Source organism: Talpa occidentalis, unplaced genomic scaffold, assembly GCF_014898055.3.
Source record: "Talpa occidentalis isolate TD23 unplaced genomic scaffold, MPIMG_talOcc4v2.1, whole genome shotgun sequence".
Classification (NCBI taxonomy): Eukaryota; Metazoa; Chordata; class Mammalia; order Eulipotyphla; family Talpidae; genus Talpa; species Talpa occidentalis.
Genome location: NW_026555331.1, coordinates 73,852,771 through 73,867,660, shown reverse-complemented (window position 1 = coordinate 73,867,660; position 14,890 = coordinate 73,852,771). Strand labels below are relative to the sequence as shown.

Sequence of the window (14,890 nt, the reverse complement as noted above, 5' to 3'; positions counted from 1 at the left end):
CTTATTTCTGGGCTCTCAGTTATTTTCCATTGCTCTGTATGTCTGTTTTTATTCATACTGTTTTTGAATACTCTAGCTTTGTGATGTGATTTGAAGTCTCTAAGGTTGATAACTCAGTTCTTTTTATCAGGACTGTTTTGACTCTTTTTTTTTTTTTTTTTTAAGAGTTTCTATTTCTTCTTTTTTTTTTTTTAATGATTTATTTATTTATTTATACAAGCATTGGGTGCAGTCAGAAGCGCGGGAGGGTGAGAGAATTCACCAGAGCCAGAGTGGGGAGCAGAACTGGCAGAAGGACCGAGGTACACTGCTGAGGGGAGCAGCGGGCGGCAGGAGAGATCTGCACGCCATGTGGGACCCTCGCTAGTGGCCGGGGATTGAACTGGCGCTTCAGAGGCTGCGGGCAGCTTTGCAGCCCAGTGCTCAACCGCTGTGCCACCAGGGGAGGCCCAGGACTGTTTTGACTCTTCAGGATCTTTGGTGGTTCCACATAAATTTAGGAATGCTGTTGAAACTTTGGATAGGGATTGTATTGAACCCGTGTATTGCTTTGGGTAAGATGACCATTATAACAGTGTTAATTCTCTCAATCTGTTAGCAGGAATATCTTTCTTTTTTTGTTTTAATATTTTCTTTCTTTTTTTTTTTTAAGGTTTATTTATTTATGTATACAAGAATGGGGCTACAGGCCAGAGGTCCAGGGGGTGAGAGGATCACTAGAGACAGAGTGGGGAGCAGAACAGACAGACTGCGAAATACACTGCTGAGGGAAGCAGGGGGCACAGCAGGAGAGATCTGTGCGCCATGTGGGACCCTCACCGGAGGCCAGGGATCGAACCAGTGCTGCAGAGCTGGGGGCAGCTTCGCAGCCCAGAGCTCAACTGCTGCACCACCAGGGAGGCCCTAGCAGGAATATCTTTCCACTACTTTGTATCTTCTGTTACTTTCAACAATGTCTTATAGTCTTCTAGTTTTCTTCACACAGGTCTTTCACCTCCTTTGTTAAGTTTATTTCTGGGTTATAATTCTTTGAAGTGATAGTGAATGGGAATTCTTCATTTCTCTCTCTTTTAGTCCTGTGTTTAAACATGGGAATGCAACAAACTGTTATGTTGATTTTGTAGTGTGCTACTTAGTAGACACTAACTACATAATTTCTAATAGTTTTTTGGTGGGGTCTTTAGCATTTTCTATGTATATTATCATGATGCTGCAAATATTGATAGTTTTACTTCCTTTCCAATTTGGGTTCCTTTTACCCCCCTTTCTCTGACCTAATTGTTCTAGCTAGGATTTCCAATACCAGGTTGAATAGTAGTGATAAAAATGAACATCCTTGTCTTACCTGATGCCATAGGAAAATCTTTAAGTTTCATACAATTAAGTTTAATGTTAGCTGTGAATTTCTCATAATGGCCTTTATTATGTTTAGGTATGTTTTTCTATGCCCATCTTTTGAGATTTTTTTTTTAAGATTTATTTATTTATTTATACAAGCACTGGGTACAGTCAGAAGCATGGGAGGGTGAGAGAATTTACCAGAGTCAGAACGGAGAGCAAAGCAGGCAGAAGGACCACAGTACACTGCTGAGTGGAGCAGTGGGCGTGGCAAGAGAGGTCTGCACAACTTGTGGGACCCTCGCCGGTGGCTGGGGATTGAACCTGCGCTGCAGAGGCTGTGGGCAGCTTTGCAACCCAGCACTCAACTGCTGCACCAGCGGGGAGGACCTTCTGAGATATTTTTAATCATAAATGGATGTTGTATCTTAACAATTGCTCTCTCTATGTCTGTTGATATGATTTTTATTTTTCCTCTTGTTGATGTGATGAATTACATAGATCAAATTTCTTTTTTTAAAAGATTTATTTATTTGTGCATACAAAAACTGGGATATAGGCCAGAGGTGCGGGGGGTGAGAGGACTCACCAGAGACAGAATGGGGAGCAGAACAGGCAGATCTACTGAAATACACTGCTGAGGGGAGCAGCGGATGAGACTTGTGGATGAGCTCCTGAGCCTGGTATTATACTCATACTGCAGTGGCTGCAGATAGCTTCTTAGTGCTGAGACTTGACTCCTTGCACCACCAGGGAGGCCCCAGAACCATCGTATTTACAGCTACTCTTCTAGTGTAGGATATGCACATTGGAGTTTGGAAATGTCTTTTGTAAGAGAAACATTACATTACTAATTTGGCATTCCAGAGGAGTCAGCTACCTACCAGCAATCTGAGAATCAGTCTGTCGCCTGGGTACTCTGCCTGAAGGGCACAAGTTGGTTGAGGCATTTGTGGTAGATGGGCCAGTGGGACAGGAAATCATGGGGAATGTCTGCATAGAGTTTCGGTGGGTCCTACCTGGGTCCTGAACCTCTGCTTTTGTCTTCACAGCCACTGGAGGAACAGATCAGGATGAATACAGAGGTGAGTTCTTTAAAAAGGTCATTTTAAGGAATGCTTTTCTCATACTGCCTCTCACTGTTTGCAGTATGGTGTCCTCCTCTTTCATTTTTTTACTGTTTCTCCTTCCCCAAATGTTTTCTCTCCCTACAGAGCTTTGAGAAACATTTATATAATCTTGAAAACATTTCCTTTCCAACCAGCAGATATTCTTATGGCCCTTAACTTAACAGCCTTTGTGAGTTCTTATCTGCGTCTGTCCAGCTTCAGTTAAAATTTATCTACTATAGCTAATCCTGAAACGTCTCTCACAGACAAGGGGTGGAGTGGGCACTGTGGCATGGGAAGTGCTGGGCCTACTTTGTGTTGTTTTTTGGACACTTAACTCTGCTTATTGTGACTTTCCTTGCATTATTTTCTTGGTGCTTTTACTTCTACCATGCCTGTTCTTTGACCCAAAGATGACTAATCTCTTTGTTTTTTTCTTTTGATCAGTTGATCAACAATTTCCATGTCCAGCCTAGATCCTAGGGTCCAGTTTTCAACTACTGTTGTGCTGGTATCTCCGACTTCTTTTTCTTTTGTCCTTTTTAACCATAATGGTATACTTACATGTCCACCTCAGAATGGTAGTCTTTGGTGAGTGGCACAGCTTTATGCTGTTTGCAGCTGACAAGTGTCTCAAAATCATGATCTGAGTGCTCAGCACTGCCTGCTAGTCCCATTATATAACCCCAGGCAGTTTTCTTTCTCATTGTCTGAACAACCAGGCCCAGTCTTCATCATTCCCTTCTCACTCTTAGCATTTGGATCATCTTTTACTTTACAGAGAAAAATTGGACTCATTAAACACCATCTGTCTCATTCCTGCCTCCCTGTTTGTCCTGTTTATCAGTGAGTCCACTCTTGTATTTCAGTGTTATCAATTATGAAATCACTTTGATTTTTGATTTAGCATATTTGAGTTGTTTCTCCTTTTTTTTGTGAGTCAGTGAAAGTTTTGTGAATTTTATCTTTAAAAAAAAATAGCTCTTAGTGTTATTACCTTTTCCATTATTCTTTTTTTTTTTAAAGGTTTATTTATTTTTATACAAGAACCAGGGTGCAGGCCAGATGTGCGGGTGGGTGAGAGGATTCACCAGAGACAGAACAGGGAACAGAACAGACGGACTGATGAAATACACTGCTGAGGGGAGCAGTGGGCGAGGCAGGAGAGGTCTGCCACGCCATGTAGGACCCTCGCTAGCTGGCCTGGATGGAACCGGCACTGCAGAGGCTGTGGACAGCTTCACAGCACTGCGCTTAACCGGCTGCGCCACCAGGGGAGGCCCTCCATTATTATTTTCATGTTTATTTCATTTATTTCCACTCTGATCTTTGTTTTTTCCTTCCTTCTACTGTTTTCTTGGCTTCATTTTTTCTTTTTTAGCTTCTCTTTTTTTTTAAGTTTCTTGAGCTGTACTGTTAGGTTTATTTGAGATTTGTTTCTTGTTTCTTGATGTAGGCATTGCTATTAACTTACCTTTTACAGCTGTTTGTGCTGCATCCCATAAGTTTTGTAGATTTTATTTCTCTTTTCATTTCTCTCAAGTCATCTTTTTTCCCCCTTTCTTTTAATATCTTCTTTGATTCACTGGTTGTTCAGTAGCATATTCTTTGATCACTACATATTTGTAAATTTTTCAATTTTATTTTATAATTTCTATTTTAGATCACTATGATTAGAAAAGGTTCTTGATATGAATGTTTTAAACTTTTTAAAGAATTATTTTGTGGCTTAAAATATGATTTATACTGGACAATGTTCTGTGTGAGCTGCAGAAGAATGTGTATTCTGTTGTCTTTTCTATGGAATGTTTTCTATGTCTGTTAAGTAGCATTAAGTGGTCTAACATCATTAAGGTCAATATTTCCATATTGATTTTTTTGTATGAATAATATATTCATTGATGAATGTGGCTATTAATGTCCCCTACTACTACGGTGTTACTCTATTTCTGCCTTTAGATCTGTTAGTATTTGCTTTATATATTTAAGTGATGCTAAATAGGGTGTGATGCATAAATATTTACACATACTATGTCTTCTTATTGGATTTACCCTTTTGCCATTATGTAATAACTATCTTTATGTCTTTTGATAATCCTTGTCTTAAAGTCTGTTTTGTTTGATGTTATTATATCTATCTCACATTTCTTGTTACTTATTTATTTATTTATGCATACAAGAACTGAGGTATAGGCCAGAAGTGCGGAGGCTGAGAAGATTCACCAGAGACATAGTGGGAGCAGAACAGGCAGACTGAAATACACTGCTGAGGGGAGCAGCAGGTGAGACAGGAGGGGTCTTCTGCACCCTGTGGGTAGCTCCCTGGCTGGCAAGAGATCGAACTCATACTGCAGAGGCTGCAGACAGCTTGGTAGTGCCATGCTTAACCCCTTGATCCACCAGGTAGGCCCTCATTTCTTGTTTTCCATTTGCATATGGGATATCTTTTTCCATTCCTTCACTGTCAGTCTGCACTTGAAGTGAGTCTTTTTTTTTTTAAGAGGAGGACAACACATTCACTTTTATTTCAATCAAATCACAATTTTTTCCCTCAACTGCTGCAAAGTGCATTTATAATTTTATATTACAAGTCCACTTTTAAAATGTTTCCTATGATATTAAAGCAAGCCACTTTTTTTTCCCCATAAGAGGGAAATTCCCAAATTCTTTCTCAAGTAAAATCTCCTTTCCAGTGAATGGTAATACATGAAGTTACATTAAACCAGACCCTCAAAAGGACAGCCAACAAATCTTCCAACAGTTTATTAGAAAGAATGTAGATGTTTATCAAACTGAAAAGCTTCTGTACAGCAAAAGAAACATTAACCAAAACAGAGCTATACCCCACTGATTGGGAAAAAATCTTTACACTCCATGTAACCGATAAGGCACTGATCACAAAGATATACAATGAACTCACAAGACTCAACAAAAACAAAGTAAACAGTCCAGTTAAGAAATGGACATAAGAACTTAAAAGACACTTCTCCAAAGAGGAAATGCAAATGGCCAACAGGCATATGAAAAAATGTTCAACATCCCTTATAATCAAGAAAATGCAAATCAAAACCACACTGAGACACTACCTTGCACCAGTTAGAATGGCCCATATCAAAAAAACTAGCAACAACAAATGTTGGTGAAGATGGGTGAAAAAGGAACTCTTCTGCATTGCTGGTGGGAGTGCAAACTGGCCCAACCACTATGGAAAGTTGTCTGGAGGTTCCTCAGTCTACTAAAAACGGAGCTACCATGGGGCCCAGCAATTCCACTGCGAGGGATCTACCCAAAGGACACAAAAACCTTGACAAAAGAATGCCTGTGCCCCTATGTTTATTGCAGTACGATTTACAATAGGTAAAACCTGGAAACAACCCAGATGCCCAGAAATAGATGACTGGAGCAAGAAGATGTGGTATACACGCAACCTAACAACACCTCAGGAAAGAAGCACACCACAAAAAGAAAACCACCCCCCAGATTGCAACGACAGTAACTTGGAAGAACTTCTGAGCCTTCCAGAAAGAGAATTTAAAATTGCCATGATTAAAAAAGTGACAGAAGTCATAAAGGAAAACAATGATCAGAAGAAGGAAATTGAGTCCCTAAAGAGGGAAAACAATGGTCAGAAGAATGAAATTGAGTCCCTAAAGAGGGAATTAAAAGAAATGTAGGAGATCAAAGAATTAATGGAGGAACTAAAGAACTCTGGGAAAAGCAATGAAAGCAGAATAGATGAAATGGAAGAACGAATAAGTACTCTTGAAGACACAGAAATAAAAAGAACCAAAACAGAAAAGGAAAGAGAAGTACGAAGGAAAAAGAACGAAGAAAGACTTCGGGAACTATCTGACTCCATGAGGAAAGGAAATATAAGAGTTATAGGAATTCCAGAAGGAGAGGAGAGAGATGTAGGAACAGAGAAAATATTCCAGGAGATAATTGAAGAGAACTTCCCAAATGCGAAGAAGGAGCTGAAAATTGATATACAAGAAGCAAGAAGAACACCAAACTTCCACGATGAAAGGAAAAATACAGCAAGACACATACTAGTAAAGCTCCCAAGAATCCAGGACAAGGAAAAAATAATGAAGCTGACAAGAGGGAAGAAACAGATAACATTCAAAGGAAAACCAATCAGGCTGACATCAGACTTCTCTGAAGAAACACTACGGGCAAGGAGAGAGTGGAGGGACATAGTCAACAGACTCCAAGAAAACAGATGCCAACCAAGAATACTCTATCCCGCAAAGCTCTCCTTCCTCTATGAAGAAAGAATAACGACCTTCCCAGACAAACAGAAACTCCGGAATTTCATTACGACTAAACCCCCATTCCAAAAAATACTACAAGGAATCCTAAAGCCAGAACCTCAGAGGGATGAATAACAACGAAAGAAGACCAAAAAAAAAAAAAGTTATTAAAAGAATAAATAAATAAAATCAAAGGAAAGACAAAAACAATGGCAAATACAAATGCTAACATATCAATATTAACTCTAAATGTAAATGGACTAAACTCTTCAATAAAAAGATACAGAGTTGCAGCCTGGATTAAGAAACAGAACCCAACCTTTTGCTGTCTCCAGGAAACACATTTAGCTACAAAAGATAAAAATAGGCTCAAAGTTAAAGGATGGAAAACAATCCTACAAGCAAATGGACCAAAAAAGAAAGCAGGAACAGCTATACTTATATCAGATAAAACAGACTTCAAACTCAAAAAAATAAAAAGAGACCCAATGGTCACTACATTATGATCAAGGGGACAATACTTCAAGAAGAAATAACACTCATTAACATATACTCACCAAACGAAGGAGCACCAAAATATATCAGACAACTGTTGTCCTCTCTGAAAACAGACATCAGAGAAAACACATACGTAGTGGGAGACTTCAACACACCACTATCAACAATGGATAGATCAACAAGACAAAAAATAAGTAAAGAAACTAAAGCTCTAAATAAGGACCTAGAGCATTTGGGCTTAACAGACGTCTCTAGAACACTAAACCCAAAAAAAAACGGAGTACACATTCTTCTCAAGCGCACATGGATCATTCTCCAGGATCGATCACATACTGGGACACAAGACAAACATCAACAGATACACCAAGATTGAAATCATACCAACCATCTTTTCTGACCATGAAGGCATCAAACTAGAAATAAACCATAAAAAGAAGGCAAGGAACTATCCTACTTCATGGAGATTAAAAACCAAACTACTGGAAGACCACTGGACTAACGAGGAGATCAAAAAAGAAATTAAAAAATTCTTTGAATTGAATGACAAGGAGGACACCAATATCCTAAATGTATGGTATGCAGCAAAAGCAGTAATAAGAGGGAAATATATAGCAATAGAAGCTCACATCAAGAAACAAGAAAGAACTCAAAGAAACAACCTAATCTCGAAGCTCAAAGATCTAGAAAAAGAACAACAAAAAAACCCCAAAACCAGTAGAAGAAAAGAAATAATAAAAACCAAAGCAGAAATAAATGAAATTGAAACTAAAAAAACAACCAAAAGATCAGTGAAACCAAGAGCTCGTTCTTTGAAAAAATCAATAAAATAGACAAACCCCTAGCCAGGCTCACAAAGGAAAAAGGGAGAAAGCACAAATAAACAGGATCATAAAAGAAAGAGGAGAAATCACAACAGACACAGCAGAAATCAAAAGAATAATCAGTAGCTACTATGAACAGTTATATGGAAACAAGTTCAACAATCTAGAGGAGATGGACAAATTCGTACAACTCTACAATCACCCAAAGCTAGATAAAGAAGAAATAGAACACCTAAACAGACCAATTACAACTAGCGATTGAAATGGTAATCAAAAACCTCCCCAAAAACAAAAGCCGAGGACCTGATGGATTTACAAATGAATTCTACCAAACATTCAGAGACGAATTAGTGCCTATCCTTCACAAACTCTTCCCAAAAATTGAGAAGGAAGGGACAATACCAAACATGTTCTATGAAGCCAACATTAGACTAATACCAAAACCGAACAAGGACAACACAAAAAAGGAAAACTATAGGCCAATCTCCCTAATGAACCCTGATGCAAAAATCCTCAATAAAATTTTAGCTATCAGAATCCAACAATGTATCCATAAGATAATTCACCACGACCAAGTAGGATTCATTCCAGGGACACAAGGATGGTTTAACATCTGAAAATCAATCAACGTTATCCAACACATCAACAAAAAGAAATACAAAAACCATATGATAATATCAATAGATGCTGAGAAAGCTTTCGACAAAGTGCAAAAGCCTTTGAAATTCTTGGGATACAAGGAACATACCTCAACATCATAAAGGCCATCTATGACAAGCCAACAGCCAGTATCATTCTCAATGGTGAAAAGCTGAAAGCAATTCCATTAAGATCTGGAACAAGACAAGGATGTCCACTCTCACCACTGCTTTTCAATATAATACTGGAAGTCCTAGCCAGAGCAATAAGACAAGAGAAAGACATCCAAGGAATCCAAATAGGAAAAGAAGAAGTCAAACTATCACTATTTGCAGATGATATAATATACATAGAGAACCCTAAAAACTCCACAGAAAAACTAATTCAACTCATCAATCAGTTCAGTAAAGTGGCAGGATACAAAATCAACACGCAAAAGTCAGTAGCCTTCCTATACACAAACAATAAATCTGAAGAAGAAGAAATCAAAAAAACCATCCCTTTTATTATTGAAATAAAAAAAATCAAATATTTGGGAATAAATCTAACAAAAGAGGCAAAGGACCTATACAAAGAAAATTATAAAACACTGTTAAAAGAAATAGAAGAAGACACAAAGAAATGGAAAGACATCCCCTGCTCATGGATTGGAAGAATAAACATTATTAAAATGCCATCCTACAAAAGCAATCTACAGATTCAATGCTATTCCAATCAAAATTTCAATGTCATTCTTCAAAGAAATAGAACAATTATTGATGAAATTCATATGGAATCACAAAAAACCCCGAATAGCCAAAGCTATCCTGAAAAAAAAAAGGGAATGGAGGCATCACACTCCCAGACTTCAAACTATACTACAAAGCCATAATCATCAAAACTGCATGGTATTGGAACAAGAACAGACATACAGACCAATGGAATTGAATAGAAAATCCAGAAATAAATCCACAGATTTATGATCAACTAATCTTTGACAAAGGAGCAAAGAATATGCATTGGAGCAAAGAAAGTTTGTTCAATAAATGGTGCTGGGAAAACTGGGTCGCTACATGCAAAAGAATGAAGCTTGACCACTACCTCACACCATACACAAAAATCAACTCAAAATGGATTAAAGAACTAGACATAAGACCTGAAACCATAAAATATATAGAAGGAAATATAGGTGAAACACTACATGACATGTACATCAAAGACATCTTTACAGACACATCACCCAAAGCAGTGATAGTGAAGGCAAAGATAAACAGCTGGGACTACATCAAATTAAAGAGCTTCTGTACAGCAAAAGAGACAATAACAAAAACAAAGAGAAACCCCACCAACTGGGAGAACATTTTTGCACCCAACACTGATGATAAAGGACTGATCACAAAAATCTGCAAAGAGCTGATGAGACTCAACAACAACAAAGAAAATAATCCTGTCAAAAAATGGGCAGAAGAGCTAAAAAGAAACTTCTCTGAAGAGGAAATGCAAATGGCCAACAGGCATATGAAAAAATGTTCAACATCACTTGTAATGAGGGAAATGCAAATCAAAACTACCATGAGATACCATCTTACACCAGTGAGAATGGCACATATTAAAAAAACTAGCAACAACAAATGTTGGCGAGGGTGTGGAGAAAAAGGAACTCTTCTGCACTGTTGGTGGGAGTGCAAACTGGTCCAGCCACTATGGAGAGCTGTGTGGAGATTTCTGGACCTACTAAACATAGAGCTTCCATATGATCCAGCAATTCCACTCCTAGGTATTTACCCAAAGGACACAGAAACATCCATTCCAAAGAGCACCTGCACCCCTGTGTTTATAGCAGCACTGTTTACAATAGCTAAGCTTTGGAAACAACCCAAATGCCCAAAAATAGATGACTGGATCAAGAAGATGTGGTACATATACACCATGGAATGTTACTCAGCATTCAAAAAAGATAAACACATGTAATTTGCAGCAACATGGATGGCGCCTGAAGGGATCATGCTCAGCGAAATAAGCTAAAAAGAAAAAGAAAAAATACCGGATGGTCTCACTCATAGCAGGAATCTAGAAAACTTAAATAAGGACCAGGAAAATGAATAACTATAAGAAAGTGAAAATCAAAATCAACAAAAACTATGAAACAGAGACACTTTTGAGGGGGTGGGGTGTGGGAGGGGAGGGATTGGGATCAGAATGGGGGGGTTGCAATTATATGGGGAATATAAAAATAAAATTTATTTTTTAAAAAAAAAAGAAGATGTGGTATATATATATTATATATATATATACACAATGGAATACTAGGCAGCAATCAAAAAAGATAAAGTTATGCAGTTTGCAGCAACATGAATGGAGCTAGAAGGAATTATGCTCAGTGAAATAAGTCAGAAGGAAAAAGAAAAATATCAGATGGTTTCACTTATAGGAGGAATATAGGGGAACCAAATAAGACATCAGGGGAAGAAAATATAAAAATATTATAAAAATTATATATATATATATAAAGATGTGCACAAGAATATTATAAAAATATTATAAAAATTATAAAATAATATATAAAGATGTACACAAGAATATGCACTTACTTCTATCAAACTTACATTGTTTCATGGAAAAACAAACAAAAAAAACCAACGAAAGGTTCAGAAAAATCAATCTTTTTTTTTGTCACATTGAACACTGGAATAAAAATTTTTGGGTTATGTCAATAAAGAGCTAAGATCCTGTTTTTACTTTAAAAAAAAAAAAGAAAGAATGTAGATGTTTAAAAAAATCCCCACTGTCATGAACATCAAATTTAGATTTTTTTAACCCTTGTATGAGCTGATTCAAAAAAAGAAATAAAATGTTCAATAATGTATTAAAATTTTTTCACTTATTTTGATACTGACAGTGCAAATACAAATTTGACTAAATGTATAGACTCTCAAACAACTATATACAGCATTTCTTCATCCTCCATGCTAAGAGGTATTTAAGGGTCAAACAGTATCAAATGTATATGCATCAACCTGAAACTTTAATGGAACAGCATTGAAGGATATACCAGAGGAACAATAGTTTACCAGTTTATGGTATCAACCAATTTATTCCAGCCAGTTCGAGTCCATGTTCTAAAATCTTAAATTTAGGGCCTCCCTAGTGGCGCAAGAGGTTAAGCACAACACTATGAAGCAATCCACAGCCTCTGCAGCATGAGTTTGATCCCCTGGCAGGCCAGGGAGCAACACATATGGTGCAGCAGACTTCTACTGTCTCGCTCACCGCTCCCCTCAGCAGTGTATTTCAGTAGATCTGCCTGTTCTGTTCCCCACTCTGTCTCTGGTGAATCCTCTCACCACCCACCCCCCGCCCTGCACCTCTGGCCTGTACCCCAGGTTTTATATGCATAAATAAATAAATCTTTAAAACATAAAAAATAAAATTTAGTTCTCTTTCACTAAACCAAGAACTTCCCTGTCATGGCAGTTATCTAGGTTATGAAGTTAAGGAGATTTTGGTGAAGTGCTTTTATCACAACTGCTGTACCAGTTGTCTAGGACTTATCAGTGTCATGGAAATCTGGGAAAATTTCATGCACAAGGTTATTGCCTTAACTGACTTAAAATCGCTACATACAATGGCATGTATCAGTCCTTAGTGTCGCCTTTAAAAAAAATAGGTTGAAAAATGGGTTAAAGGAGACAAATACAGCATTTGTCTTTATAGCTGTCAACTTAGGAAGTCTCTCAATTATGAAATCTTACGAATAACTTCCTTTTCTTTTTCAAATTCTAGTGATGATGGTAGGATGACTCAGACTGTTTAGCAGTCTTGTATTGCATGACTTGGGGGGGTTAGTGAAAATCTAGAGGAAGGAAATCATATGGCAAATTTTCAAGGCAACTTGTGACTCAGAGGCTGGCAGAAGTGGGAGATTGTAGAAGTATCATCATTAACCTTTTATTTCAGAGAATGTTTGTCAAATGCATGAATGACTCCCAGGATTTCAAACATTTCATGTTGGTTTTTCTGATAGAATTCATGGGGCCACTGGCCTTTGTCCAGAAGTCAGAACACAACCAGGCTGATGCTGATGGTTGGAGTCTAACACAGAACAGAATAATCCATGTCAGGAGGTAATGGTCAGGTGGAAATGCCCAGAGTGTAGTTCTTCTTAGGACTGGAACCTGGAAAGAAGGAAGGTTTATAGCTCAAGACTTCAGAGTCTCAACATATAGGTGGTTATGGAACATGAAGATTGAAGTATTCGCTCACACTTGGAATATGGGGAAGAGAGAATAACAGAGGGACAAGGGTTGAAGATTGGGAAATAATGTGTACATCTAGGGGGCAGGATGGAAAAGGAAAGCTAAGCATGAGGTGAGAGAAGACACAAAAGGAGTGAATTTATTTTTATTTTAATTTTTTAAAGATTTATTTATTCATGCATACAAGAGCCGGAGTATAGGCCAGATGTGCGGTAGGGTGAGAGGATTCATCAGAGATAGAGTGGGGAACAGAACAGGCAGACTGACTGAAATATACTGCTGAGGGGAGCAGCAGGCGAGACAGGAGAGGTCTGCCATGCCGTGTGGTAATCTCCCCAACTGGCCGGGATCAAACCCATGCTGCAGAAGCTGCAGACAGCTTCACAGCACTGTGCTCAACCTGCTGCGCTACCAGGGGAGGCCCCAGAAGAGTGAATTTTAAGAATGTCCAGTTAAGTTTCAGATATGTCTTGATGTCCAGGCAAATGCAGCTGAGGAAAAATTCTTGAATTTGGCAACGTGAAGGTCTCGAATTTGTTGTGAAGCAGAGAGGTATGATAGCTAAACCTAATTACCACTGGGTCAGAAAGGGTAAGTCAAAGCAGAAGTTGTCGCCCAAAGGCGGAAGGCATCAGATAAGTCAGGGGCATTGATGGGGGCATTGGTAGGAGCAGAGTCCCTGAGGTAGGGTAGTACCTCTACAGCTTTACAAGTTATAGAGTTCTCATTTGCATGGAGCATCCCTTGGATATTTGTATCTATTTTAGGTGTATGTATTTTGGATAAGTAAACTAATGTGACAACATTATTCAAAATGTTAAAGGATTTAGAAAAAGAAGAGTTATCCTGAGAAGCCTTCTTTTTCCCACTTATTCTGTTTCTCATGATACCAGGCAACAAGAGTTACTGGTTTCTGAACTGTCCTTTCAGAGAGATTTTAAACAGATAAGTATTTTTAAATGTTAAAACAAGTTCACTTTCAAATAAAAACGGAACCATTTCACAGGTAGTATGAGTACCTTAAAATAACAAAATAATAATATTCTTTTCTCTTGTCTTTGGTATCATTGTTCCCAAGGATACCTAAATTTAAATAATATATATATATATATATATATATATTATATATATATATATATGTATCCCAAGGATACCTAAATTTTTATATATATATAAAATTGTGTATATGTACATAATTGAATACTTTCTTGTTGCTATTAGTTGAACAAATTGTATCTATTAGATCAATTAAGAATAAGAAAAACATCTTGTTTTGCCTTCAGTTAATCATTCTTTGATGCATTTCCTGTTTGTGTGTAGACTTGAGTTTCCAACTTCATTATTTTCCTGCACTCTAAATAAATCTTTTGACATTTCTCGTGAGGCAGATTTATTGGAATAAATTCTCTAAATTTTTGTTTGGAAACTATTTCTCTTTCACTTTTGAAGGATAATTTCACAGGGTGCAGAACTCAATGTTGGTAGATTTTTTTCTCTCTCAATCCTTTAAATATCTTATTTCACAATCTTATTTGTATATTTTCTGAGAAGTCACATTGCGTTATTATCATTGCTATAAAGATTTATCCATTCATGCATACAAGAACCGGGGTGCAGGCCAGATGCGTGGCAAGGTGAGAGGATTCACCAGAGACAGAATGGGAAACAGAACTGGCAGACTGACTAAAATACACTGCTGAGGGGAGCAGCGGGTGAGACAGGAGAGGTCTGCGCCATGTGGGCACCTCTGCAGCTGACCAGGATGGAACCCGCTCTGCAGAGGCTGCAGGCAGCTTCACAGTGCTATGCACAACCCCCTGCACCACCAGGGGAGGCCTAATATCATTGCTTTCTGACAGTTAAGATGTTTTCCCCTCTGGCTTCTTTTAGAATATTTTTCCTTTATCTTTGAATTTCTGTAACTTGAAAATGTTATCTGTAAAATGAAAAAGTGTCATTTGGAGGAGTATTTATCATGCATGCTATTCTGTGAATTT

At 37.9% G+C, this 14,890-nt stretch overlaps 1 protein-coding gene across 1 annotated transcript in view; it reads left to right on the top strand.

Annotated features, from left to right (window-relative positions):
• The window catches only part of BLVRA (biliverdin reductase A), a 67,881-nt gene that overhangs the window by 15,084 nt on the left and 37,907 nt on the right, over positions 1 to 14,890 (top strand). The window contains exon 2 of the mRNA XM_037506997.1: positions 2,391 to 2,423. Coding sequence (XP_037362894.1) covers positions 2,412 to 2,423 — 12 coding nt within the window. The 5' untranslated portion in view covers positions 2,391 to 2,411. The remainder of the gene's footprint in view (positions 1 to 2,390; positions 2,424 to 14,890) is intronic.